Source organism: Mobula birostris, chromosome 13, assembly GCF_030028105.1.
Source record: "Mobula birostris isolate sMobBir1 chromosome 13, sMobBir1.hap1, whole genome shotgun sequence".
Classification (NCBI taxonomy): domain Eukaryota; kingdom Metazoa; phylum Chordata; class Chondrichthyes; order Myliobatiformes; family Myliobatidae; genus Mobula; species Mobula birostris.
In genome coordinates, this window is record NC_092382.1 from 48,684,022 (window position 1) to 48,709,836 (window position 25,815).

Here is a 25,815-nt window from a genome sequence, read left to right on the forward strand (position 1 = left end):
AGAGGGGCTGGGCACTAAAGCATAGATCAGACACGGACGTGTTGAATAAACATAGTATCATAAGATTTCCTCCTCATCTCTCTTCTAAATTGATTTCCCTGTAGTCTGATGGTGTGCCTCCGGTCCTGGGCTCTGCACTGTGGGAAACATCCTCTCCACATCCACTCTGTCTCTGGTTTTCAGTTTTCGGAAATTCCCCTCCCCACCACATCCCCCCCCCCCACATCATTCTACTCTCCAGCGGGAACAGGCACAGAGACATAAAATACCATGAGCTGTGCTCTTGAGCGCCTTGTTAATAACCATCTGAAAGTCCAAACGAACAGCATCCACTGCCTCTCCTTTGTCTATTCCGCCTGTTATTTCATCAAAGAATTCCAATAGATTTGTCAGGCAAGATTTCTCCTGAGGAAAACCATGCCAACTTTGGCCGTACTTTATCATGCACTCCAAGTACCCTGAAACCTCATCGTTAATGGACTCCAACATCTTCCCACCTACTGAGGTCAGACTAACTGTCCTATAATTTCCTTTCTTATGCTGCTCTCCTCTCTTAAAGAATGGAGTGGCATTTGCAAATTTCTAGTTCACCATAAACATTCCCAAATCTAGTGATACTTGAAAGAGGATTACTCAATTGGCAAATATCATACACCAAAATCTTGTTTTAAAATACCAACTCATGAATGACCACCGTAACTTCATAAAGACAGCATAAATTTAAGCCTGATCCAGTTTTAGTCAAGATCTTACAAATTATATGATAATCAATACATTAGAAAAATTAGAAAAATATGTTGGCACGTCACCAAATGGTTAAGGCGTTCGTCTAGTGATTTGAAGGTCGCTAGCTCGATCCTTGGCTGAGGCAGCGTATGTGACCTTGAGCAAGGCACTTAAACACATATTGCTCTGCGACAACACTGGTGCCAAGCTGTATGGGTCCTAATGCCCCTCCTTTGAACAACATCGGTGGCGTGGAGACAGGAGACTTGCACCATGGGCAACCGCTGGTCTACCATACAACCTTGCCCATGTCTGCGTCCTGGAAACTTTCCAAGGCGCACATCCATAGTCACATGAGACTAATGGATGCCTATATAAAAATACATTACTACTAATAGGACAATCCATAATAACCATCCGGATATAATATTACAGGATAAACAAGCAGGAACAGCTCCCTCAACAGATATACCTATTCCCAACACAACAGGCATTGTTTGTTTCTCATCTGTCAGGCAACCGAATTCTTTTCTCTGTGAATCAGCAACCGAATGTTGCTACTCTGTCATCCGTTGTCACGCCCTGCCGCTGATTCCCTTCTCCTCATCATACGTTTTTACCCTGACCACCGTCCAGAGCCCCAAACTCTGCCCTGTGAGGACCCGCCTGTGGTTTCTGACCCAGCTCCGTTGAACATCCAACTAATGGTTTCCCATTCTGCTTTCAGTCTTCAGAGGATAGTGATGTTTTCTTACAGCCATTTAGAAGCAGGGGAAATGATCAATAATGTGGAAATGAACCCTGAATAAAGAGTTTAACTACCAATGTCATTCTTCCTCAGCTCAGAGATTTGAGGAGCAAAGAACATGTCAGACAGAACTGTGGTCAGCTCGTCTTCTTCTGTCTGCAGTAAATTCGAGGGATACCTCTTCACCCACAGAGTAGTGACTGTTTGGAACCCATCACCACAGGGAGAGCGAGAGATGAACAACAGGGGAGGCTTTAAAAGGACTGTCGTAGAACAGAATCACTGGCAGGGTCCAGGCGGCCTGAGTTGACTGTCGACTATACACTAAGTGTGTTATAAATTCACTAAGTATCTGAGATGGTTTAAAATAGAACTGATTTATTTGTCTCAGATCCATAATATTAAACTCCAGTCCCATTAAAGGTGAATATGCAGCAGAAGAAACTCCTCCCATGCCCAGTGACCAGGGTGCAGGACTGGGTGTGGTGAGCAGCAGCAATAATTGCAGAGTTCAGCACTGACAGTCACTCTCAAAATTGCGTTCAGCAACGGTGATGGACAAATATCCAGCATGCAGCTTATTTAAATTTTCTCCCCAGTGTGAACCCGGTAGGTTAGTTGTCCGAGTGAATCCCTTCCCACATTCTCAGCAGGTGAACGGCCTCCCCCCATTGTCAACTCGCTGATGCACATTCAGTTGATTTGACTGAGAATCTCTTCCCACGGTTTGAGCAGATGATCGGCCTCCCCCAGTATGAACTGACTGGTGTGCCAGTAGGGTGGATGACCGAGTGAATCCCTTCCCACAGGCTGAGCAGGTGAACGGCTTCTTCCCAGTGTGAACTCGCTGGTGTGCCAGCAGTTCGGATGACCGAATGAAACCTTTTCCACAGTCTGAGCAAGTGAATGACTTCTCCCCAGTGTGAACTCTCTGGTGTCTCAGTAGGTTGGATGACTGAGTGAATCTCTTCCCACAGACTGAGCAGGTGAACGGCCTCTCACCAGTGTGAACTGACTGGTGTGTCAGTAGGTGAGATGACAAAGTGAATCCTTTCCCACAGACTGAGCAGTTGAATGGCCTCTCCCCAGTGTGAATTCGCTGGTGTCTCCGAAGGTCGGATGATCGATGGAATTCCTTCCCACAGACTGAGCAGCTGAACGGCCTCTCCCCTGTGTGAATTCGCTGGTGCATCTGTAAGTGGTATAATCGATTGAATCCTTTGCCACAGTCGGAACAGATGAACAGCCTCTCCCCACTGTGAACTAGCTTGTGTCTCTGCAGGTATGATGATTGAGTAAATCCCTTCCCACATTCTGAGCAGGTGAACGGCTTCTCCCCAGTGTGAATTCTCTGATGTTCCTTCAGATGAGATGATCGAGTGAATCCCTTCCCACAGTCTGAGCAGGTAAATGGCCTCTCCCCTGTGTGAACTGACATGTGTGCTTTTAGGTTAGATAACCGAGTGAATCCCTTCCCACACAACAAACAGATGAATGGTCTCTCCCCAGTGTGAATTCTCTGATGTGCCTTCAGCTGAAAGGACCCAGTGAATCCCTTCCCACAGTCTGAACAGGTGAACGGCCTCTTTCCAGTGTGAACTGACTGGTGTCTCTGTAGGCTGGAAGAGTGAGTGAATCTCTTCCCACAGACTGAACAAGTGAACAGCTTCTCCCCAGCATGAACTGACTGGTGTTTCAGTAGGTGGGATGACTGAGTGAATTCCTTCCCACAGTCTGAGCAGGTGAACGACTTCTTGGTGTGAACTCTCTGATGTACCTTCAGTTGAGATGATCGAGTGAATCTCTTCCCACAGTCTGAGCAGGTGAATAACTTCCCCTTGGTGTGAACTCTCTGAAGTACCTTCAGTTGAGATGATCGAGTGAATCTCTTCCCATAGTCTGAACAGGTGAAAGGCCTCTCCCTGGTGTGAACTGACTTGTGTGCTTTTAGGTTAGATAACTGAGTGAATCCCTTCCCACACAACAAACAGATGAATACCCTCTCCCCAGTGTGAAGTCTCTGATGTGCTTTCAGCTGAAAGAACGAAGTGAATCCCTTCCCACAGTGTGAGCAGGTGAACTGTCTCTCCCCAGTGTGAACTCTCTGATGTTCCTTCATTTGAGATGATCGAGTGAATCCCTTCCCACAGCCTGAGCAGGCGAATGGCCACATTCCATTGTGAAGTGACTGGTGTCTCTGTAGGCTGGAAGAGTAAGTGAATCTCTTCCCACAGTCTGAGCAGGTGAGTGGCCTCTCCCCAGTGTGAACTCGCTGATGTGCCATTAGGTCAGATGAGCTGCCCCACAAATTGAGCAGAGTGACTGGACTCTCCTTACTGGTGTGTCCATAAGTGGGATGACCAAGTGAATCCCTTCCCACACACAGAACAGGTGAATGGCCTTGTCCCAGTGTGAACTCGCTGATGTACCTTCAGTTGAGATGACCAAGTGAATCTGTCCCCACAGTCGGAGCAGATGAACCCTGTGTAAAATGACGAGTATGCCAGTAGGTCAGATGACCGAGCGTGTCCCTTCCCAGTCTAAACAAGAAGGATCGACAAATAAATCCCTCCTCACAGTCTGAGCAGGAAGGACGAATGCATGAATACAACGTTCCACTTTTTAAATATCTGGGCAGACACAGCAAAACTGGTGTGTTGTGTTCGAGATTCCCGTAGACAAATTGCTTGTCGTTTTTAACCTGGAAAAAAAATTACAAAGTCCGTCAATGGGTGAAGGATAACATTTCAGATGCGATCACTTTAATCGCCAAAGTGTGATCTGACATCGCACTGTTACAGCGAGGGTCAACCCAAGTTGGAGAGAAAAATTATCTTCTAACTGGACATAGTGCTGGTATCTGGAATGGACATCAACTTCTCTGATGCTGTTCCTGTCTCTGTGAGAATGGGTGCAGAGGAGGTATCAGGGGTAAGTTTTTTTTTAACGCAGAGTGGTGAGTGCGTGGAATGGGCTACCGGTGATATTGGTGGAGGTGTATGCTATCGGATATTTTAAGAGACTCCTGGGCAGGTATATGGAGCTCAGAAAATTAGACGGCTATGGGTAACCCCAGGTAATTTCTCAGGTAAGAACATGTTCGGCTCAGCTTTATGGGCCGAGGGGCCTGTTTGTGCTGTAGGATACTTTTCTATGTTTCTGCCGTCTCCAATCTGTGACCTGGCTCAGTTTGACTCTCTCCATTGGTATTATTCCCTGTCCCCACTAAGATGCATGGGTGTCTGGCCCCACGGTAACTGACACAGTCTCACACAAATACCCTTTGTTAATCTACAGCTGCGATTTTCTTTTATATACTGTTCATTTAAAATGCCACATATTAAAGCCATGTAAAGATTTCCTGCTGAGATGAATGGTTGGTCCGCATAGCTGTTAAAAGGAAATAGAATGAATATTTCTATTATTTCAGGTTCTTGTCACAGAATTTGTCCTGTCTAGTTTGTGCTGAACTATTTAAACTGTCCACTCCCAGACCCCTACCATCCAGGTACCTATACATACCCTTAACATTGAAATCGAGCTCGCATGCACCACTTGATCTGGCTGCTCATTCCACACTCGCACGACCGTCTGTGTGATGAAGCTTCCCCTCACGTTCCCCTCAACGTTTCACATTTCATTCTTAACCCATAGTCTCTGTTTGTAGTCCCATCCAATCTCTGTGGTAAAAGCCAGCTTGCATTTACCTCATCTATAACCCTCATAATTTTGGTACACCTCTATCAAATCTCCCCTCAATCTTTTACGTCTGAGGAATAAAGTCCAGTTCAATCTCTCCTTATAACTCAAGTCCAGACCTGGCAAAATCCTTGCAAATTTCTTTCTGAACTCTTTCAACCTCTTTTACATCTTTCCTGTAGGTTCGTGACCAAAACTGCACACAATACTCCAAATTAGGCCTCAACAATGTCTTGTACAACGTCAACATAACATCCATCTCCTTTACTCAGTACTCTGGTTTATGAAGGCCAATGTGCCAAAATCTTTCTGGCCGTCCCTATCGAACTGTGACACTACTTTGAGTGAATTATAGACATGTATTACCAGATCTCTTTCTTCAACAACACTCCTCCATGCCCTATCAGTCACTGAGTTAGACTTACACTGGTAGGTCCTAGCAATGTGCAAAACCTCGAACTTGTCTGCTTTAAATTCCATCTTCCATTTCTCAGGCCATTTTACCAGCTGGTCCAGATCACACTGCAAGCCATGATAGTCATCCTCACTGCCCACTACACCCCCAATCTTGGTGTCATCCACAAGTGTGCTGATCTAGTTAACCATGTTATCATCCAGATATCTGACATAGATGACAAACAGCAACAGATCCAGCACCGATCCCTGTGGTACACCACTAGTCACAGGTCTCCAGTCAGAGAGGCAAGCATCGACTTCTCCCAAAACCTCTGACTCATCCAATTTACTATCTCATTTTGAATGCTGAGTGACTGAACCTTCTTGACCTCCCATATGAGACTTTGTCAAGTGCCTTGCTGAAGTCCTTGTAGACAACATCCGCTGACTTGCCTTCTTCCACTTTCCTGATAACATCCTCGTGAGACTCGATGTTTGATTAGACATGACTACCATGCACAAGCCCATGCTGCCAACTTAATCAGTCCACATCTATCTAAATACTTATGTAGGGTTATTAACTGTAATGTTAACAATTAAGGCTGACAAAATGGCGTCTCTGTAGCGTTGTGATGAAATAGCTTCTTTGTAATGTTACCTAGTGATGTAATGGGTCACTGCAACTGAAATGCTTGCGTTATAACTGCAGATAAGGGGGATACTAACCAATAGAGTGTTTGTTATATTATCTTCTATGTGTGAGCTGAGCTAGTTCGCGGTCTTTTCGGGAGGCGAGCAAAGAGGACGGATGTATGCACAGCGGCTGGCATCCCAGGACGGCGGCTATCGGGGTTCGGCGTTTCAGATGGTGGCCGGAGGCTCGGATGGTCATTGTGGATGGAACCGGTGGTGTGAGCTCCACCGTATTAAAATCTTTTGGGCACAAAACTGATAAATGTACAGATTTGGTGCCTTTATTTTATCTGTTTCTACTAACCCACCACTAAGAAATAACTATAGAGTCCAATCATTTACTCGCACATTGTGCATTGTTTGATATTTTGTGTTGTTGGCTTGTACTGGGGTGCATCACTCCATATCCACACCAAAGCAAAATCCTTGTGAATTTTCTCTGAACTCTTTCAACTGCTTTTACATCTTCCTGTTTGTTGGTGACCAAAACTGCACCCAATACTACAAATTAGGCCTCACCAGTGTTTTGTACAATATCAACATAAATCCATCTCCTGTACTTAGTACTTTGGTTTATGAAGGCCAATGTGCCAAAATCTTTCTTCCCATCTCTATCTACCTGTGATACCACTTTGAGTGAAATATAGACCTGTATTCCCAGACGTAAACATGAGGAATTTTGCAGATGCTGGAAATTCAAGCAACACACATCAAAGTTACTGGGTAACGCAGCAGGCCAGGGAGCATCTCTAGGAAGAGATAGAGTCGACGTTTCAGGCCGAGACCCTTCGTCAGGTCTGTATTCCCAGATCTCTTCCTTCAACAACACTCCTCAGTGCCCTACCAATCACTGTGTAAGACCTACACTAGTAGGTCCTACCAAAGTTCAACAACTCGCACTAGTAAGCATTAAATTCCATTTTCCATTTCTCAAGCCATTTTTCCAGCTGGTCCAGTTCGCACTGCAAGTTAAGATAGTCTTCTCGCAGTACGCTAAACCCCCATTCTTGGTTTCACCCACAAATTTGCTGATCCAGTTAACCATGTTATCAACCAGATTACTGACATAGATGACAAACAACAACAGATACAGCACTGATCCCTATGTCACATCACTAGTCACAGGCCTCCAGTCAGAGAGGCAACCATCTGCAACCACACTCTAGCTTCTCACAAATTCAGTGTCTCACCCAATTTAATATTTCATCTTGAATGCTGAATGACTGAACCTTCTTGACCCACCTTCCATATGAGACTTTGCCAAGTGCCTTGCTAAAGTCCATGTAGAAAACATCAACTGCCTTGCCTTCATCCACTTTCCTGATAATTTCCTCGATAACCTCTATAAAGTTGGTTAGACATGACCTACCATGCACAAAGACATGTTGCCTATCCTTAATCAGTCCACATCTATCCAAATACTTACATATCCGGTTCCTGCTCATATGTTCCAATAACTTTCCAACTACTGATGTCAAGCTCACCGATGTACTATTTCGTAGTTTATTTTTAGAACGTTTCTTGAACAACGGAACAACATTGGCTATCCTCCAATCCTCCAGTCCCTCGCCTGTCACTAAGTTTGATTTAAATATCTGTGCTTGGTCTCCATAAATTTCTGCACTTGTCTTCTGCAGGGTCCCAGGGAACAACTTGTCAGGCTCTGGGGATTTATCCACGCTAATTTGCCTTAAGACAGCAAACACCTCCACCTCTGTAATCTGTACAGGGTCCATGAAGTTGATGCTGCTTTGCCTCACTTCTATAGACTCTGTAACCGTCTCCTGAGTAAATACAGGTGCAAAAGTAATATTTAAAATCTCTCCCATCTCTCTTGCCTCCTCGTATAGATTACCATTTTGATCTTCCAGAGTGGGCATATTTCTGTAATGATCTTCTCCATATTTCTATTGCAGAGAAGCTGCCCAAAACTTGATTGGAAGGGGAAACTTGTACGAATACAATGGAGCAGCAATGGCTGGAGTTTCTGGGAACAATGCGGGAAGTGAGTGATAGATACATCCCAAAGGGGTGGAAGATTTGGAAAGGCAGGAGGACATAGCTGTGGCTAAAATGAGAAGCCAAAGCCAACATAAAAGCTAAAGAGAGGACAAATAAAAGAGCAAAAAACATTTGGAAGCTTTTCGGAACCAATGGAAGACAACTAAAAATGTCGGATGAGCTCAAGCTTAGAATTATGATATTGTAGTCATTAATGTGTCTTGGTTGCACCCAACAGACTGAGGCATTTTCTCATAGTCCAGTCCATAAAGTCCGTGTTCCGGTTCATGGTCTGGTCTATGGTTCCTTGTTCCGGGGTTTCCGGTTTTCCCCAGTTCCTGCTGTGGGCACATGATTCTCATTTTGGGAGTGAGACATAAATACCTCTGCAAAACAGGAATTCCCTGCTGGACTGTTCTGTTCCCCTCCTTGACTTTCCCTCCTCGCCTGACTCTCTGCCTGGATACCTCACCTGACTCTCTGCTTGGATAACTCGCCTGACTCTCTGCCTGCTCACCAAGCCTGGAGACCCCGCCTGTATCGCTTAAGTATTACCGCCGGAACAAGACCAGAGCCTTGTTAAGTCAAGATAAGGCACTTTATTTCGTTGTGTGGAAATGTTTCTCTGTGTCCACGCCTTCGCTAGGTAGGTCCGGTCGTTTGCCGCTACTTAGTGTTGACAACTGTCTCTGTGTCCTCGCCTTCGCTAGGTGGGTCCGGCTATTTGCTGCCAATTTGTGTGGAAATCTGTTTCAGTGTTCAGTGTTATGTGTATGAGTCCCAGCCCTTCGTCCTGTTCCCAAGGAGGGATCCCGGCTCTGTGTTCCATGCTCTCGTCTCCCCTAGTCCAAGGCTCCATGCTCCCATCTCTTTTAGTCCAAGGCTCCATGCTCCTGAATGTCCTCGTCCAGTGCGTGCCTAGTCCAGTCCTATCCGAGTCCTGTCCATGTGCCTTTACCTGTCCTTGTGTCTCGCCCTACCCAGGAGTTCCTCACCCAAGCCATGTCCAGTCCTGTAGCCTCGTCTTGTCTTCGCCTAGTTCTGGAGTCCGAGCCTGAGTCAAATCCCAGGTTCTGGGTCCTTGCTCGGTCTCTGGCTCGGAGTTGATACCCAAGCCTCGAAGTACCCTAGCCTCAAGAGCAAGACCCCAGCCTCAAGCCTCAAGACCAAGACTCCAGCCTCAAGCCACAAGACCCTAAGCCTGTCTCCAGGTTCAAGCCTCAAGACATCAAGCCTGTCTCCAAGCCTCAAGCCTCAAGTCCCCAAGCCTGTATCCAAGCCTCAAGCCTCAAGTCCCCAAGCCTGTCTTCAAGCCTCAGGTTTCAAGACCCCAGCGTCCAGTCCTGCAGTCATGTCATGTCCATGCCTGGTTCTGGGGCCCGAGCCCGAGGCACGACCCAGGTTCTGGGTCCTTGTACAGTCTCTGGCTCGGGGTCCAAACCCAAGTCTGCATTCTTGTCCCTGCTCCTTGCCTGTATCCTGTCACGTCCCTACTCTAGTCAAGTGCTGTTCCTTGTACTTCAACGTCTGTGTCTTGCATTTGGGTCTGTTCCCAACTGTGACACATTTAGAGGAACAAAATATCCGGGGCCTCAATATCTCTTGAAAACCAATGTTCCCTGCACCAGTTACCTTTCAACTTTTATTTTGGCAGGCACATACAAACTTGACACCCTCAGAATTTCACTTCTGAAGACCTCCCACTTACCAAGTACTCCTTTGCCAGAAAACAGCCTGTCCCAATCCACACTTGTCAGATGCTTTCCGATACCATCAAATTGACCTTTTTCCAATTTATAATCTCACCCCGTGGTCCAGAGCTCTCCTTTTCCATATTTATGTGTAATCTCATTGCATTATGCACATTTGGATAGCGGTAACAGGATCGATCCGAGTCGGCAGGGATTTATGAAGGGGAAATTATGCTTCACTAATCTTCTGGAATTTTCTGACGATGTAACTGTGAAAATGGACACGGGAGAGCCAGTGGACGTAAAGTACCTGGACTTTCAGAAAGCCTTTGATAAGGTCCCACATAGGGGATTAGTGGGCAAAATTAGATCACATGGTTTTGGGTGTAGACTACTGACATGGATAGAAAATTGGTTGGCTAACAGGAAACAAAGAGTAGGGATTAACAGGTCCCTTTCAGAATGGCAGGCGGTGACTAGTGGGGTACTGCAAGTCTTGGTGCTGGGACCGCAGCTATTTACAATATATATTAATGATTTAGATGAAGGGATTAAAAGTAACATTAGCAAATTTGCAAGTAACACAAATCTGGGTGGCAGTGTGGAATGTGAGGGGGAGGTTATGATAGGTTAAGTGAGTGGGCAGATGTAAGGCAGATGCAGTTTAATATGGATAAATGTGAGGTTATCCACTTTGGTGGCAAGAACAGGAAGGCAGATTACTATCTGAATGGTGTCAAGTTAGAAAAAGGGGAAGCATAACGAGATCTAAGTGTCCTTGTTCATCAGTCACTGAAAGTAAGCATGCAGATACAGCTTACTGTGAAAAAAGCTAATGGCATCTTGGCCTTCATAACGAGGGGAGTTGTGTAGGAGCGAAGAGATCCTCTTGTTGTTGTACAGCGCCCTGGTGAGACCACACCTGGAGTACTGTGTACAGTTTCGGTCTCCGAATTTGTGGAAGGACATTCTTGTTACTGAGGGACTGCAGCGTAGGTTATCAAGTGTAATTCCCTGGATGGCGGGACTTTCATATGTTGAAAGATTGGATCGACTGGGCTTGTATACACTGGAATGTAGAAGGATAAGAGGGGATCTGATTGAAACATGTAAGATTATTAAGGGATTTGGACACGCTGGAGGCAGGAAGCATGTTCCCGATGTTGCGGGAGTCCAGAACCAAATGGCACAGTTTGAGAATAAGGAGTAGACAATTTAGAACGGAGTTGAGGAAAACTTTTTTTTCACCCAGAGATCTGTGGATCTGTGGAATGCTCTGCCTCAGAAAGCAGTGGAGGCCAATTCTCTGGATGCTTTCAAGAAAGAGTTAGATGGAGCTGTTAATGATAGTGGAGTCAAGGGATTTGGCAAGAAGGCAGGGGCTGGGTACTGATTGTGGATGATCAGCCATGATCACAATGAATAGCGGTGCTGGCTCGAAGGGCCGAATGGCCTACTCCTGCACCTATTGTCTATTGATGCTTACCAAAAGCTCCAACACATCTTCCTTCTTAATATCTACATGCTCAAGTTTTTCAGTCTGCTGCAAGTCATCACTACAATCACAAAGATCCTTTTCCATAGTGAATACTGAAGGTATTCATAAAGTACCTTTGCTATTTCTTCCGGTTCCATACATACTTTCCCACTGTCACAGTTGATAGGTCCTATTCTTTCATGTCTTGTCCTCTTGCTCTTCACATACTTGTAGAATGCCTTTCAGTTTTCTTTAATCCTGCCCACCAAGGCCTTCTCATGGCCCCTTCTGGCTCTCTAATTTCCTTCTTAAGCTCCTTCCTGTTAGCCTTATAATCTTCTAGATCCCTAACAGTACATAGGTCTCTGAACCTTTTGTCAGCTTTTCTTTTCTTCTTGACTAGATTTATTACAGCCTTTGTACACCACGGTTCCTGTACCCTAACATAACTTCCCTGTCTCATTGGAGCGTACCTGTGCAGAATTCCACACAACTACTGTATCCCCTGAACATTTGCCACATTTCTTCAGCACTTTTCCCTGAGAACATCTGTTCCCAATTTAAGCTTCCAATTTCCTGCCTGATAGCCTCACAATTCTCCTTACTCCAATTAAACGCCTTTATAACTTGTCTGTTCCTATCTCTCTCCAATGCTATTGTAAAGGAGATAGAATTATGATCACTATCTCCAAAATGCTGTCCCACTGAGAGATCTGACACCTGACCAGGTTCATTTCCCAATACCAAATCAAGTACAGTCTCTCCTCTTGTAGGCTTTTCTACATATTGTGTCACGAAACCTTCCTGGATACACCTAACAAACTCTACCCCATCTAAACCCCTTGCTCTAGGGAGATGCCAATGGGTATTTGGAAAATTATACTCTCCCATCACGACAACTCTGTTATTATTACACGTTTCCAAGATCTGCTTCCCTATCTGCTCCTCGATATCCCTGTTACTATTGGGCGGTTTATTAAAAACACCCAGTCAAGTTATTGACCTCTTCCTGTTCCTAACCTCCACCAACAGAGACTCCGTAGACAATCCCTCTTTTACCAACTTCTCCACCTTTTCTGCAGCCGTGACACTATCTCCAATCAACAGTCCCACGTCCCCACCTCTTTTGCCTCCTTCCCTGTCCTTTCTGAAACATCTAAAACCCGGCACTTGAAGTAACCATTCCTGTCCCTGAGCCATCCAAGTCTCTGTAATGGTCACCACGTCATATTTCCAAGTACTGATCCACGCGCTAAGCTCATCCGTTTTGTTCACAATTCTCCTTGCGTTAAAATAGATACATCTCAAAACATCGGTCTGAGCACGTCCCTTCTCTATCACCTGCCTATCCTCCCTCACACACTGTCTCCAAGCTTTCTCCATTTGTGAGCCAACCGCCTCTTCCCCAGTCTCTTCAGTTCGGTCTCGCCCCCCCCCCCAACAATTCTAGTTTAAACTCTCCTCAGTATCCTTAGCAAACCTCCCCTCCAGGATATTGGACCACTGGAATTAAAGTGCAACCCATTCTTTTTGTACAGGTCACAGCTGCCCCAAAAGAGGTCCCAATGATCCAGAAATCTGAAACCCTGCCCCCTGCTCCAATCCCTCAGCCAGGATTTATCCTCCACCTCATGCTATACCCATACTCCCCGTACTCCACTTAAACGCTTTTCTAACTTGTCTGTTCCTATCTCTGCTAATGTTGAGAGATAGGAACATGTCATCTAATCCAGGCAATATCCTGGTAAACCTCTTCTGCACCCTCTCCAAAGCCTCAAAATGCTTCCCAGAATGGGTCGACCAGAACTGTATGATATACTCCAGATGTGGTCTAACTAGAATTTTATAAATTTGCAACACAACTTCCTGACTTCTGAACTCAATGCCTCGAATAATAAAATTAAGCATGCGTAGTAAATAATAAAGTCAATATGTGTAGTCACTTCCAGGGAACAATGAACTGGGGCTCCAAGATCCCCGTGCTCATCGACAATCCAAAGGGTCTTGCATTTTTTTCAAACTACCGAGGTCCCAAGATGATCATCACTACTCAGATCTCACTGAGATGTGTGGAATGGGCTGCCGGCGGCGGTGGTGGAGGCGGAAACGATAGGGTCCTTTAAGAGACTCCTGGATGGCTGCATGGAGCTGAGGAAAATAGAGGGCTATGTGTAAAGTCTAGGTACTTCTAAGATAGGAACATGATTGGCACAGCTTTGCGGGCCGAAGGGCCTGTATTGTGCTGTATGCTTTTCTATGTTTCTATGTATCCACGTTTTCTCAGGTCCTGTTGAATTTATTGCCAAGTGCACAAGTACGGGAAGGTACAGGTACAGAGAAACACTGACTTGCAGCAGCATCACAGACACGTGCATTCAGATAACACATGGAACATCAATTATAAAATTCTCTGTCAGCAACAATATTAAAATATCGGTTTTGTGTCATTAACGATACATAATTCTACATTATTTGTCGATAACAGACTTGGATATGTTGAATTTGCCCTCTCAGCTAAATTGATGACCGTTTGGGAACAATTGGCCTCAAACACCGATGGTTACAACACCCGCTGGGAAATCCTGCAGGCCGAAGAAGGGGCCCGTTATTCCTCTTCTTTAAACACACAGATAACAGGAACAGGAGCAGGCCACTCGGCCCCTCCAGCCGGTCCTGTCATTGAATATTAGATAGCCCAGGAAATTACAAACCAGTGAGTCTTACTCCAGTAGTTGGTAAGTTGATGGAACCGATCCTGAGAAGTAGGACTTAGAACATTTGGAAAGGCATAATATGATTAGGAATAGTCAGCATGGTTTTGTGAAAGGCAGGTCGTGCCTTAGGGCCTGATTGATTTTTTTTTTTGAGGATGTGACTAAACACATTGATGAAGGTAGAGAAGTAGATATAGTGTAAATGGATTTCAGCAAGGCATCAGATAAGGTACCCCATGCAAGTCTTATTGAGAAAGTAAGGAGGCATGGAATCCAAGAGGATATTGTTTTGTGGATTCAGAACTAGCTTTCCCACAGAAGGCAAAGAGTGGTTGCAAACGTGTCATATTCTGCATGGAGGTCCGTGACCAGTGGTGTGCCTCATCAATCTGTTCTGGGTCCCAGCTCTTCGTGATATTTATAAATGACCTGGATGAGGACGTGGAGGCCCGGACGCACATCGGGATTTGACGTCACTAGTCCGGTATTTTACGTCATAAACGCGCTGCCCGGCCCGCGCTCAGACGGGTTTAACGGTTTGTACTACTGTACTCAATTTAGCTCAGTCCCTCCGCCGCTGTCAACAGAGTATTTACGAGCTACGTTATTCCCAGTGATGCAAATAGAAGTCAATCACTTCTTTACCCCTAATAGCGGAGGTGGGCCAGTCGAGAGGGCGTTACCACCACTGACGATGTCTCCCGCTTCGGCTCCAAAATCCCCCTTAAAGCGGAACAAAACACAGAGCAAATGTCACGGTATTTGATTTATTTCAATTTCCCCTGAGAGAAATTAGGGGCGTTTGTGATGAGTCTCTGTGGCCGGAGAATGATGTATAGCTGAGAGGTAGGAGGAGACCGCTCCGCCCGTTGGATTGATGCCAGTTTCCCGGGGAGGGAGGATTCCCAGCAGAGGGGGGTGGGGTGGATTTTATTGAAAGGATAACGGTGATGTGAGAGGGAGCGGACAGGATGTTTCTCACGGTGGGAACAGGAGGGGCTCATTTGTGGAAATGTCTGAGCCCACGGTGGTGGCGAGCAGAGGGATTCACCACATTGGGGGCAAACACCGACAGACTGTTGAGCTGGAGATGGGGTCAATGGTCCAGACAAATTGAGGATAGGTGTGGTGTTGGGCGGGGGGGCAAGAATGGACCAGTCCGGGGTCTTATTAGATAAATCTCTCTGAACTTCCACACTGCCAAGAGTCTTACCATTAATACTATATTCTGCCATCATATTTCACCTACCAAAATGAAGTACCTCACACTTCTCTGGGTTGAACGCCATCTGCCACTTCTCAGCCCAGTTTTGCAACCTATCGATGACCCACTGTAACCTCTGATAGCCCTCCACACTATCCACAACATCCCCAACCTTTGTGTCAACAGCAAATTTACCGGCTCTAGGCTCTAGGCTCCGGCCTCTCCGGTTCAGAGGCCGGTTTTAGCTTTGCAACGGAGCCCGAGCTGTGGGATCGGTTACTTGCGGTTCCCAGAGCTGGGTGGTGGTTTGGGGTGAAGGGGATCTGCCTGTGTGTGGGTAGAAGTTATGGGTGGATTTCTGGGTGTTAGGTAAGTTGGGGGAAGGGCGTGGGACTGTAGACTTTGGTGGGGAGAATGTGAGTTGATTGGTAGTTCCATCACCTAGGGAAAATTAAGTTGTAAACTAGGGAGGATCTAGTCCATTGGATCAGACGGGATATGTGTCCTTTCAGGAACCAACAATTCACTTTTCACCTTAATTACTGTCGCATCTTGTTATTAACATTGTGTTTGTTACAGAGCCCCAGAATCTCAGGTCTCGAAACAGCTGTAACCGTCATGGGCTGCGACTGCAGATTAGGAAGTGGGGTGGGGTATAAGTGACCTCTGCATTAGAGTGGGACAGGGATTTGAACAGCGTCCTGTGAGATGTAAATGTCCTCACAGTGGGTTCGGATCTGGCGGAATATCTGGAGTTGGCAAAGTGAACGTGAGCAGGGTAGTGTCATGGTCCGGTCCAAGAAGTCTGCATTCCGGTTCACGGTCCGGTCTTTCGATTCCTTATTCTGGGTTTCCCTGTGTTCTCTTGTTCCTTTGGGTGCCTTAATTGAGGCACCTGATTCCCGTTTTGGGCTGGCACATAAATACCTCTCAAACCAAGTTTCCCTGCTGGACTGTTCCCTTCCTCTTCCTTCTGCAGCCTCGCCTGCATGCCTGTCAAGTTCAACTGCCGGAGTGAGACAGGAGCCTTGCCACGCCAAGATAAGAAACTATCTACCGTTGAGTTTGGAACTATCTCTTTGTGTCCCCGTTTTCAGTGTCCATGTCAAAGAAGAGTCCTAGCCCTAGGTCCTGTTCCTAAGGAGGGATCCTGACACTGTGTAAGGCCCTGGCCCTAAGTCCTGTTTCCAAGGAGGGGTCCCGGCTCTGTGTTCTGTGTTCCTGTGTTCCACGTCCCAGGTGCCATGTTCCAGTCCTGTCCAAGTCAAGGCTTTGTGTTCTCGTCCAGTCCAGGAGTCCCTCGTCCAGTCCAGGAGTACCTTGGCAGTTCCCTGGGCAAGTGGCCTCGGTAGTCATCCTGGCCTCGTGTCCTAGAAAGCATCCCGGCCCTACGTCCTAGAAAGAGTCCCGGCCTTGCGCTCCAAGGAGGAGTCCCGGCTCTGCACCCAACAAGCCGAATCCAAGAACCGAGCCAAACCTAGTCCAAGATCCACGTCCTTCCCTGGAGTACCTCGGCCTGCCCAAAAATACCTCGTCCAGTACACATCCAAGGCTCTGAGTGTCCAGTCCACATCCAAGGCTCTGAGCGTTCAGTTTAAGACTAAGGCTCTGTGTTCCTGTGTTCCAAGATCAATTCCAGACGTCGTGTTCCAACCCTGTCCAAATCTGAGGTTCGTGTCCTCATCTAGTTCCGCTTCCTCGCCCCACCCAGGAGTTCCTCGCCCAGCCCGCTGCTGTGGTAACTCGTCCTGTGCTGGAGTACCACGTCCTGTCCTGTAGCCACGTCCTGTCATTTCCAAGATCCTAGTCCCGAGTCCTAGCCTGGACCCGGGTTCCGGTTCTGAGTCAAGACCCAGATTCCATGTCCTTGTCCATGCTCTGGTTTCGGAGTTCCGTGTTCCTATGCCAGGCTCCTCGTCCTTATTTTCCCATCCGGGTCCCATGTTTCTAGTCCACGTCCTAGCCCAGGGCCCGAATCCTAGTCTCGTCCAGCGCCTGTGTCAATGTCCAGCGTCGTTTCTTCCTGACTCACCTTGCTATCTCGATTAACCTAGTCCTGTTACTTCATTGTTTGTGTCTTGCATTTATCTCCGCTTCCGCCATCAACGTCCCCCTTTTAACAGGTAGGGAATAAGAAGAGAGTGTTTAAACTGGGAAAACATAGTCACCAGTACTGGAACTCTTTAGCAGATCATTTCAGTTGTTTATTTTATGATCTTGCAGATACTGACTGAAGAAAGAGGGCTGTTCAGGAAGAGCGTGAGCCCGGAGGGTACGCGGATGTGAGTAAGTCAGACAGGGACAGCGTCTGTGTTGTGGTTTCCTATGCAATGGTGATAAGCCATTTTCTCAAGTGAGGAGTTCGTTGCTTAAGTTAAAGGTCAGGAGCTCCAGGGTTGTGACTTCGGGATTTCTACCCGTGCCACGTGACAGTGAGGCCAGGAGTAGGAAGATTATACAGTTTAATACATGGCAAAGGAGTTCGTGTGGGAGGGAGGGCATAAGATGATTCGATCATTGGGCTCTCTTCCAGGAAAGGTGGGACCGGTACAGAATATATCCACGTACTTGGCCTCCACCGCAGTAGACTCGCTACTCTCTGGCTCAATAAAAATCATCCTTACCTCTGCTCTAAAAAGTCACTCCTCAATTTTGCGGGTGTGCCTGCTAGTTCTGGATACCCCACCATAAGAGACATCCACCCTGTCTAGTCCTTTCAACATTTGGTGGGTTTCAATAAGATTCTCCACGCGTTGCTATAAACTCCAGTGACTACAAGTGCATAGCTGCCAAACGCTGCTTAAATGTTAACAGCGCCATTGCAGGAATCATCCTCGTCAACCCTCTCCAATGACAAAACATCCTTTCTAATATATTCGGCCCAAAACTGTTGACATTACTCCAAGTGCGGCCAGCCTAGTGTCTTATAAGGGCTCAGTTTTAACTCCTTGCTTTTATATTCTATTCCCCCTGAAATAAATGCCAACATTGCATTTCCCTTCTTTACTCGACCTGGAAATTAATGTTTTGGGAGTCCTGCACGAGGACTCCTAATTCCGTCTGCTACTCTACTGTTTGAACATATTCCTCCATGTATCGAAGCCTTGAACAGAATCAAAGACTTTGCTTCTACATGGCATTGATTAGATCAGCTCGATACAGCTACAATAAACAGTTTCAAAGAGAATACAACATAAATTCATTTGAAATGACAAGTTTTGGAAACGGAACTCGTGTTGGCTAAACAGCTTTTCACACGCTTGCTTTGAAATTGTAACCGCTGGTTGCAGAAGAGTTTTTAATCTTGATATAAACTGTGGAAAATCTGACACGTACAGACGGAAAACTGCAGGATCACTAACACCGCCACCACCAGAGGAGCGTTACAATGGATCTGATGACTTCTTATTCACTGATCCGAAACACAGATAACGTGCTGATCGGAAATAAAGATCAGAAGCTGAATTAGTCTCACCTCAATTCACCAAGAATGTTCTGTCTCCGTCTGGATATATTTTTCTTCCAATTTCTTACCAGAAAACCAAGCGAAGGATATTTAGTAGCTGTGGGGGAGGGGCCGGTGTTGCTGTTCTGTGAGACTGACAGCGCGATTTCTCTGTTTGCCAACTGCTCCCTATCCGCAGGGCGGATTCCGTCACGCAGACATTCCTCGGAGCAGGGAGCGGCTTCTCTGCTGAAACCAAACAAACTAGTTCTACATTCCACTTCAACTGTGCACAAAACTCGTTTAATATTGTATTTAAGCATTTCTGTTACGGAAAAAAAATGATCTCCCTATGATATAGAAAAGAAAGTTCCCCAATGTCTACAATCTGAATGACTACTTGTTACAACTGCTAGCAGACTTTGTGAGATTCCAGTACTTAATTTTACTTCAAACTCCCATATTTGCAGTTTAAATATCATTGTTAGGATTTAATTAAATAAATCGATCAGCGGCATTCTCCACTGCGACGTCTCGATCAGTAAAACAGTAAAATGTCACGGTCCCTCTGGTATTCTGAGTCCCCTTCAGCTCTTCTGTTGTAGTTGTCATCGGGTCCTACTGTGTGTGTGTGTGTGTGTGAGAGAGAGAGAGAGAGAGAGAGGGGGGGGGGGTGGGGGGAGAGGGAGAGGGAGAAATAGGAGAAGGGATCCTGCCCTGGCCCGTGGGACATTTTAGATATCACTATCCGTGCGCGAGTTTCTTTTAACGCAGTTGGTCAACAATTAATTGGCTGAAGGTGTCAGAGCTCCCTTCTCCCCTTGTATTCCCTCCCGCTCCCGACAAAAGCCGAACCCCGCTGTACACGCTCACGGATTTGCAGAATCGGAGACAACATTTGCAGTACCTCTGATGTTGAAACCGGAGGGAGTTCAGTGCGGTCCCGGATGAGAAATGCGCCGACCCTGCGCCGGAATTCAGTCTGCGCTGCTGCTCCCGACCCTATTCGGTTATAGAGTGTCCGTCGCTCATTACAGACAGACAGGTCCGGATGAGCCGTGGTTAATGAGGCAGTCCGCAGTTCTGGTCCCACACCTCCTCCCCAGCCTGGTACAGGTCGGTCAGCGGGAGAGAGGAGAGAGGACTAAGACAAATGCAGCAAACACAGACTGAATTACAGAGGCTGTATGAATGTTCCCTCGCGTTCCCAAATAGTTTCTGTCTGGATTTCCGTGTAGATCTCACTTTTCCTCCTTATTTTTCTGACGCAACCAGCGGGGCGAAGCTTCTCCGTTTTATTCAGCCAGTCCCAGGCTGTGAATTTGATCCAGCCGGGTTGAGGGCTCCACCCTGTGTATGAACGGGGCTGTCCGGCTCAGGGCGAGTTTCAGCTCAAACACTTTGATCAAATAAGCTACACCTACTTCGGGATCAAATTATTTAAGACGTGACAGATCGGGAGGGGTTAATATAGGAGGGGCAGCGTTACCAGTACGAGAAAATGTCATGGCAGTGCTCCGCCAGGACAGACTGTAGAACTTCACTAGTGAGGCGTTGTAAGACCATAAGACCATAAGACAAAGGAGCAGAAGTCGGTCATTCGGTCCATCGAGTCTGCTTCGCCATTTTGTCATGAGCTGATCCATTCTCCCATTTGGTCCCACTCCTCCGCCTTCTCACCATAACCGTTGATGCCCTGGCTACTCAGATACCTATCAATCTCTGCCTTAAATACACCCAATGACTTGGCCTCCACTGCCGCCCGTGGCAACAAATTCCATAGATTCACCACCCTCTGGCTAAAATAATTTCTTCGCATTTCTGTTCTGAATGGGCGCCCTTCAATCCTTAAGTCATGCCCTCTCGTACTAGACTCCCCCATCATGGGAAACAACTTTGCCACATCCACTCTGTCCATGCCTTTCAACATTCGAAATGTTTCTCTGAGGTCTCCCCTCATTCCTCTAAACTCCAAGGAATACAGTCCAAGAGCGGACAAACGTTCCTCATATGTTAACCCTCTCATTCCCGGAATCATTCTAGTGAATCTTCTCTGTACCCTCTCCAACGTCAGCACATCCTTTCTTAAATAAGGAGACCAAAACTGCCCACAGTACTCCAAGTGAGGTCTCACCAGCGCCTTATAGAGCCTCAACATCACATCCCTGCTGCTATACTCTATTCCTCTAGAAATGAAGCCAACATTGCATTCGCCTTCTTCACCAGCGACTCAGCCTGGAGGTTATGTGTGGAACTCAGTAATAAGAAAGGTGGTCATGTTAACAGGGCTCTAATACAAACGTCCCAACAGTCTTAGGGATTTAGAGGAACACATTTGTAAGATTGCAGACCTTTGCAAGAAACTTAAATTTGTTATAGTAGGTGATTTTAACTTCCAAATAATTACTGGGAATCCCACACTGTAAATGGACTAGGTGGGATAGAGTTTGTCAAGCGCGTCGAAGAACGTTTCCTTCATCAGTACACAGAGGTTCCAATAAGCGAGCCTGCGATATTGAATCTGCTATTAAAGAATGAGGCAGCGCAGGGGACAGAAGATTGTGTATAGGAACACTCTGCAGCCAGTGACAATGATGCCCATAATTTCAAAGTAAGTATGTAAAATGTTAGATCCGACAGGTGGCTTGAGATTCTAAATTGAAAAAAAAAAAACAATTTTGATGGTATCGGAAAGGATCTGGCAGGTATGGATTGCGACAGGTGGCTTTCTGGCAAAAATATAATTGGAAGCTGTGAGACCTTCGAAAACGACATGTTTACACTACAAACATGCAAGTGCAGATCAGAATAAAAGGTAAGGATAACATGTGCAGGAACCCTGATTTTCAAGAGATATTGAGGCGCAGGTTAAAAGAAGAAAGCAGATAATGGCAAGTCGGATCACATGCGGTCCTTATGTAGTGCAAGAGAAAGTACAAGTGCAAGAGAAAGCTCAAGAAAGAAATCCGGGAGGCTGCAAGAAGGCAGAAGTTCCTCTAGTAGATAAGATGAAGGAGAATCACTGAGGAATCGACAGGCATGTTCAGAGCAAACGGATCGCAAGGGATAAAATTGGACCTCTTGAAGACCAGAGTGATAATCCATCTGTGGAGCCAAAAGAGTTGTCGAACACCTAAAATGAATTATTTGCATCTGCATTTCATCGGGGCACGGAAGCAGAGCCTATGGAAGCGAGGCAAAGCGGTATCAATTTCATGAACCATGAACAGATTACAGAGGAGGAAGCGTTTGCCACCTTGAGGCAAATCAGAAAGGATAAATCTCCAGGATCAAACAAGATGTTTCCTCGGACCCTGCGGAAGACAAGTGCAGAAATTGATGGGGCCCTTGCGGAGATATTCAAAACATCCTTAACGACAGGTGAGGTACCAGGAGATTGGAGGATATTGTTCTACTGTTTACAAAGTGCTGTAAACACAAACCAGAAAATTACTGGTCGGTGAGTCTGACATCAGTGTGTGAAAATTATTGGAAGCTATTCTACGGGACTGGATATATATGTATTTGGACAAACTTGCACTGTCCAGTCCCGATGAAGTGTCTCGGCACGAAACGCCGATTGTCCTCTTTTGTACAGATGCTCTCCGATATTTTGAGTTTCTCCAGCATTTTGTATGTGTTGTTTGGATTTCCAATATCTGCTGATTGTATCTTCATAAGGATGGCTTCGTGCGTGGTAGGTTATGTCTAACTAATCTTACAGGGTTTTTCCAGGAAGCTACCAGGAAAGTGAATGAAAGAAATGTTGCCGACAAGACTTTGACAAAGTCCAGCATGGGCGGCTGGTCGAGAACGTTCAGTCGCTCGGTATTCAGGATTCCGCTTTGGAAGAGTGCTAGTGGAGGGTTGACTCTCTGCCCGGAGGCCTGTGACTAGTGGTGTGCCTCAGAAATCAGTGCTTGGCATTTGTTGTTTGTCATCTATATCAATGAGTTGGAATGATGTGCTTAACTGATCGGCAGATTTGCGGATAGCCCCAAATTTGAGGGTATAGTGGACAACGTGGCTTGTAGAAGAATCTGCATCAGCTGTAAAGATGGGCTGAAAAATGACCGATCGAATTTAATGCAGACAAGTGCAATGATTTGCACTTCTGTCCGACCAATCAGGAAAGCTCTTAGTGAACGGTAGGGCACTAAGGACTGTCATGGAACAAAGGGATCTGGGAGGTCAGGTCCATAATCTATTGAAAGTTGTGCCACAGGAAGAGAGGATCGTAAAGAAAGTTTTTGGTACGTTGGTATTTAATAAATCGACGTACTGAGTCCAGGAGATGGGATATTATGTTGAAGTTGAATAACACAGTGGCGAAGTAAAATTTGGAGAATTGTGTGTAGTTTTGGTCACCTACCCACAGAAAAGCTGTAAACAAGGTTGAAAGAAAACAGAAAAAAAAAAAAAACAAGAATGTTGTCGGGTCTGGGGGACCTGAGTTATAGGGAAAGATTGAGCAGGGTAAAATTGTATTCTTTAGAACGTGGAAGATTGAGAGAGGATTAATAGTGGTATACAAAATTATGAGGGGTATAGCTGCGGGTAAATGCAAGCAGGCTCTTTCTATTGAGGTTGGATAGACTACAATCAGAAGGCATGGGTTGAAGCTGAAAAATGAAAAGTTTACGGGGAACCAGGGGTTGGGGTGCTTTTTCACTCAGAGGGTCGTGACAGCAAGTGGTGCATGCGAGCTCAATTTCAACGTTCAATCGAAGCTTAGGTAGGTACATGGATAGCAGGGATATGGAGGATTATGGTCACGGTGCAGGTCGGTGAGAGTAGGCAGTTTAACTGTTTTCGGGTTTGACTAGACGGGCCGAAGGGCCTGTTTTTTTTTTTTGCTGTAGTTTCATATGACTCTCTGTTCTGAGGCACGTAATTTCATCTTGAAAACAAACCAAACCCATTCGCCCATGTACGATTCAGAGAGGTTTATAACTATTCATTTATTGACATTAGCATCAACTGAATATTGTATTTCCATCCGGGCAATTCTTGCAACAAGAAACCCCTTCGCCATTGGTTAATCAGCGGGTTGTTGATTAACACGGCGCCTGAAATATTTGTGAAATGCATCTTTCTGAAAAGACGCCCATTCCAAATGGCGAGAAATTGTACCCATGTGGGGAGTGATAGGTTGTTTGGAAATGGGCGCTATCGAAGGACTGACGCGCGAACTTGAGATGCACTGTTGTTGGAATGGCCGTCGGGGAGGGGCAGACGCAGAAACTTATATATTACACCGCGGTTAACTTGGCTGACAGGGAGGGAGTGACGTATTGATTGAAAATTATAACCAGCCAGGGAGTTGTGTGGTAGTGAAAATGGGAGCCAGGAAGGGAATGATTCCCAATTTTAATATGTTCACAGGAGTACAGACCAGCACGCAGATCACATTCACAAACTGACAGGCTATAGTCTACCAGAGAGAGAGAGAGAGAGAGAGAGAGAGAGAGAGACAGAGAGACAGAGAGACAGAGAGAGACAGAGAGAAAGGGAGAGAGAGAGAGAGAGAGAGAGAGAGAGAGAGAGAGAGAGAGAGAAAGAAAGAAACATTTCACGTTCAGTTCAGATGAAGAGTCTCGACCCGAAATGTCGACTGTTTACACTTTTCTATAGATGCTCTCTGGCCTCCTGAGTTCCTCCAGCGTTGTGTGTGTGTGTTGCTCCGTAGAAAAAGCCTGCGTGCATTTACCCTATATGTACTCCTCATTATTTATTATGCCTCTGTCAAATCCCCCTCCATCTTCTACGCTCCAAGTAATAAAGTGTGAACCGGTCCAATCTTTCATTTTAACTCAGGTTCTCCAGATCCGAGAAGATCCCTGTAAATTTCCTCCGGACTGCTTCAACCCTATTCATAGTTTTCTTCCTAGTAGATGACTAAACCTGTACACAATACTCCCAGTTAGGCCTCAACAGCGTCTTTTACAACTTCAACACTACATTCTACCTCCTGTGATCACTACTTTGATTTATGAAAACCAGCCTGCCAAATGCTTTCATTTCAACCCCTATATACCTGTGCGCCACTTTAAATGAATTATGCGTCTGTATTCACAGATCCTTTTGTTCTACAGCACACCCCAGTGTACCATTCACTGTGTAAATCTTACCCTGGTTGGTCCTTCTGAAGTGCAGCACCTCGCACTTGTCTGTATTAAAATCCTTCTACCATTTTTACAGCTGATTCAGATCCTGCAGGAATCCAGTAGACTTCCTCGATTTCCACTGTGCTCCCAATCATGGTGTCATCCGCAAATGTGCGGATCGAGTTCACCACATTATTACTTAGATCAATGGTGGAGATGGCAAACAACGGAGGATCCATTTGGCACTCCACCAGTCAGAGGTCTCCAGTCAGACAGGCAATTGCTACCACGCTTCTCTCGCAAAGCCAATACTTAATACAATTTACTACCGCTCATTGAATGCCAAGTGTCTGAACTTTCTTGACCAGCATCCGATGCGGGACCTTGTCAAATATCTTGCTAATGTCTGTACACACAACATCCATTTCCTTGCCTTCATCAACGTTCTCAGCAAATTCCCCTTGAACCCCTATCATATTCGTCGGACACGACCTGTAAAGATTATCCCCAATCAGTCCCTGCCCGTCCAAATACTCAGAGACCCTGTCCCTTACTGTCCAATATTCTTCCCACTACTGACGTCAGCAGAGAGCCTTTCCTAAACAGCGGAACAACAGTACACATTACCCATGCACTTGATGGGGCAAGTGACCTAATTCTGATCCTTTATTTTATGGTTGTGTGAACTCGCTCAGAGAGGGAAATTAGATGACCCAGAATGAAATGGCGGAGCCGACTCACTGGTCCAATTTCCCCAATTCTGCTCCTATATCTTAAGGTCTCATTCGCCATCCTCCAATTCACCGGTGCCTCACCGGTTGCTAAGGATGATTTAAGTATCTCTGCTGGAATCCGAGCAATGTCTGCACTTGCCACCTACAAGTTCGGAAGGAACACCTCGGCAGGCCCTGGGA

At 46.1% G+C, this 25,815-nt stretch overlaps 1 protein-coding gene across 2 annotated transcripts; it reads right to left on the reverse strand.

The window, feature by feature from the left end:
- Positions 1 to 1,292: 1,292 nt before the first annotated feature.
- Positions 1,293 to 20,043, reverse strand: LOC140207595 (uncharacterized). Of its 2 annotated transcripts, none has more exons than XM_072276141.1 (3): positions 19,702 to 20,043; positions 18,825 to 19,040; positions 1,293 to 4,175 (listed from the first exon to the last, which is right to left on the reverse strand). In XM_072276141.1, the coding sequence occupies exon 3, from the start codon at positions 3,756 to 3,758 to the stop codon at positions 2,121 to 2,123; it is 1,638 nt and encodes a 545-aa protein (XP_072132242.1). In that variant the 5' UTR covers positions 3,759 to 4,175; positions 18,825 to 19,040; positions 19,702 to 20,043; the 3' UTR covers positions 1,293 to 2,120. The 2 variants fall into 2 exon arrangements, with proteins under 2 accessions (XP_072132242.1, XP_072132241.1); XM_072276140.1 differs by having other exon boundaries at positions 18,825 to 19,043.
- Positions 20,044 to 25,815: the final 5,772 nt, after the last annotated feature.

Bases quoted from the DNA above. Each gene is read 5' to 3' on its own strand.
- LOC140207595 (XM_072276141.1), bottom strand. From the start codon at position 3,758: ATGGCACATCAGCGAGTTCACACTGGGGAGAGGCCACTCACCTGCTCA.